This window comes from Aedes aegypti, chromosome 2 (genome assembly GCF_002204515.2).
Source record: "Aedes aegypti strain LVP_AGWG chromosome 2, AaegL5.0 Primary Assembly, whole genome shotgun sequence".
Taxonomy (NCBI): Eukaryota; Metazoa; Arthropoda; class Insecta; order Diptera; family Culicidae; genus Aedes; species Aedes aegypti.
This window is the reverse complement of record NC_035108.1, coordinates 416,591,290-416,594,213: the sequence shown is the minus strand read 5'-3', so window position 1 is coordinate 416,594,213 and position 2,924 is coordinate 416,591,290. Positions and strand designations below refer to the sequence as shown.

At 37.8% G+C, this 2,924-nt stretch overlaps 1 protein-coding gene across 1 annotated transcript; it reads left to right on the top strand.

Moving 5' to 3' along the window:
• Positions 1-1,110: 1,110 nt before the first annotated feature.
• Positions 1,111-1,974, top strand: LOC110675228. Its single transcript, XM_021839655.1, has one exon. It carries the CDS (start codon positions 1,111-1,113, stop codon positions 1,972-1,974), a length of 864 nt encoding a protein of 287 aa, XP_021695347.1.
• The last annotated feature ends 950 nt before the right edge of the window (positions 1,975-2,924 follow it).

Here is a 2,924-nt window from a genome sequence, read left to right as displayed (position 1 = left end):
TTCTACCAATGCTTCCAAAACTCAACTTATTATATTCCCACATAAACCAAAACTCTTTATTTAGAACTTTCTAGTAGACATGTTGTCACGTTAAGAGGGGTTCCAATAAAATGATCAGATTAAGTATTTAGGGCTCATGCTAGATAAAAATTCAACTTTCAAAAATCACATTAAGGGCATTCAAGTCAAAAGTTACAAATATATGAAATGTCTGTATCCACTTATTAACAGAAAATAAAAACTTTGTCTTAAGAACAAGCTTTTGGTCTTCAAACATATCTTCAAGCCACCCATGTTGTATGCTGTACCAATATGGACTAACTGTTGTAATACCAGGAAGAAATCTCTGCAGAGGATTCAAAGTAAAACGATTCTGATGATTCGTCCCTGATGTGGTTGGATTTGTATAATGAATCATTACACAACAATTTTCAGAAATAACTTAAAAACGGTGGGTGCATCCTGATATGAATTATGCTCTCTTCAAGTGATCTCTTACGAAATTGCAAAAAAATTGTAAGCAACTCTCTGCACAACTCGATTTTCATAGCAATCTTTATAATTCTTAAATTCAGCAAGCCCCATTTGGACACATTTTTTTTTGAAGACTTCGACACGTTAATGCTTTCAGTTGCCAATTTGCTCTTCGAAAGAAGCACCACACTTGTCAACAGAACAGCATGCAACGCTTAGTGGCTGTCAAAAAATACTCAGACTGAAGCGGAAATGGAACCCAATATCCTTGGATCGATGCGATCAAATACTGGGTAACACCAACTGCACGGCCACGAAGGCCACACATGAGTTTTCCTACAAATATCGGTAATGAATATCGATTGGATAAAAACAATTTGTAACAAGTATCATTGTGTTGTTAACAACCAACAACAATTACCACCAATTTTAATTTTGGAATTCACACATTTGTTTATCGTTTGAGAATGAAGCAATTATCTACTTTTCGTTATTAACCCACGAACTGTATGCCAAAAAAAGCACGTCCAGTCAAAAAATCTAATTCCCGTACGCAAATAAATACGCTCGCCTGAAGTGCAAAAACTCAGTGCAGCGCTCATTGCCATCATCGCCAATTGTAAAGAACCTTTCACCATGCGAGCTTTGGCAGCCATCGTTTTTGTAGGACTGGTGTCCGTGACGGTTTCGGAGTACATCCATTACATCATTTTCAAAAGCTTCGATAACGCTCTCAAAGAATGTGCCCAGTACTATGAGGTTAGCGATTGTGATCTAAACCAATACGTCGCCGAATCGTACCCCGACAAACCGGAAGTGCGTCGTCTGGTGAGATGTGCCCTGATCAATTTGCAGAGCTGGTACGATTCCACAGGACTGATAGAAAGTGAAATCATCAACTTCTTCCAACCTTCCTGTTCGGATGATTGCTACAAAAACAGAACCCAGGCTTGCCTCAACTCCGTAGCAGCCACCGTGTGCCCAGCTGACGTGAACAATTGGGCCTATCAATCGTTCATGTGCTACTTCCGCTACTACGGAAATTTGCTGTCTACTGATCAGTTCCTGCGGTATGCCCCACTGGAAATTTCGCAAACTTTTGCTACAGCCGTCGAAGTTTTGGAACTATCCCAAGACACTCTGGTGGAATTCTGCAAGGGTAACATTCTGAACAACGACCAATTCCCAGCTGTTCTGTACCAAACATCAGTGCGCTTCGGATTCTTCACGGTGGCTAACGGAGTGCAGTTGATGCGTCTCTACAACCAATTCGGTAATCCTCAACTGCTGGCACCGGAAACGCAACAGTGTGTCAGTAAAGTTGCCGCTGATTACTGTGGTTCCGATGATGTAACCGTGGTGTATCAGACCTACGTGCAGTGCTTGGCTAATTTGGCCCCGATTGTCGATTTGATTCGAGAATTCTCCAAGACACAAGTCAGTGATCCGTCCGTTTGTGACTGCACATCTCCTCAGATCCAAGTGTACAACCTTGTTTAAGTTTGCGCAATAAAGCTTATGTTGAAAATGTAAGTCTATGCGAGTCATTTTTTCGAAACTTGTTTGTGTAATAAAAAATGGAAAGCAATAATTTATTGGTTATTTTTTGTCCTTTATTATTTGTTTATTTCAAACATTACATTCATTTCTTTTATCTAGGTGCATTGACGTAACTACACACCCGTGCGAAATTTTAGGTTCACCCCCTAAAAAACATTCAAAAGTGTTTTGTTCATATCTCTGTGATTACACATCTAATTGAAACTCTCTATGGCTCATTCGAAAGGCAATTAGTAAAAATTTTCGAAGAACAACTAAAAACACATGGCTAATTTTCTCAGCATTGGATCGACAAAAATTGTAAATCAATGTGTCATTAGAACCGTAATCTTATGTTATTTACGATGCACTTGCGAAAATTCAACAAAACAAATCTGAAAACTATTCAAGGTACCCTGGCGCATGGGGGCCTAAACAAATGATAGTTCGAACAAACTATTCAATATAATTTTCATATGTCAATATTTTGCAAATCTAACAACACGGTCACATTTTGGCAACATATTTGTTGGTGTGTGCATCCATTTCAATGAATAATTTCGAAATTATGGAAACCTTAGAAAACAGTTGTAGATTGAGCCATTAGACGCACCTCGCAAAATGGGGCAACCCGACCAGAACCACATAACAAGGTTATAACACGTTCCTAATAGCAGCAGTTATAAATAACAGAAATTGATATAATTTTGTTATCAAGATGGCTTTGTTCTCAACTTGTTATATTTTTAGTAACACATTTATAACAACATTTGTTATATTTTTGACATCGCATTTATTAGTTTGTTGTAAATAAAATCCGGTGTCATAAACAGTAACATAGTTAGCAATAATTTTGTTATTTTGTAACATCCTTGCAACACATTATGTAATAATGTTGTTTTAATTATAAC

What these genes read in the sequence shown, in the direction of transcription:
- LOC110675228 (XM_021839655.1), top strand. Translation starts at nt 1,111, where the DNA reads ATGCGAGCTTTGGCAGCCATCGTTTTTGTAGGACTGGTGTCCGTGACG.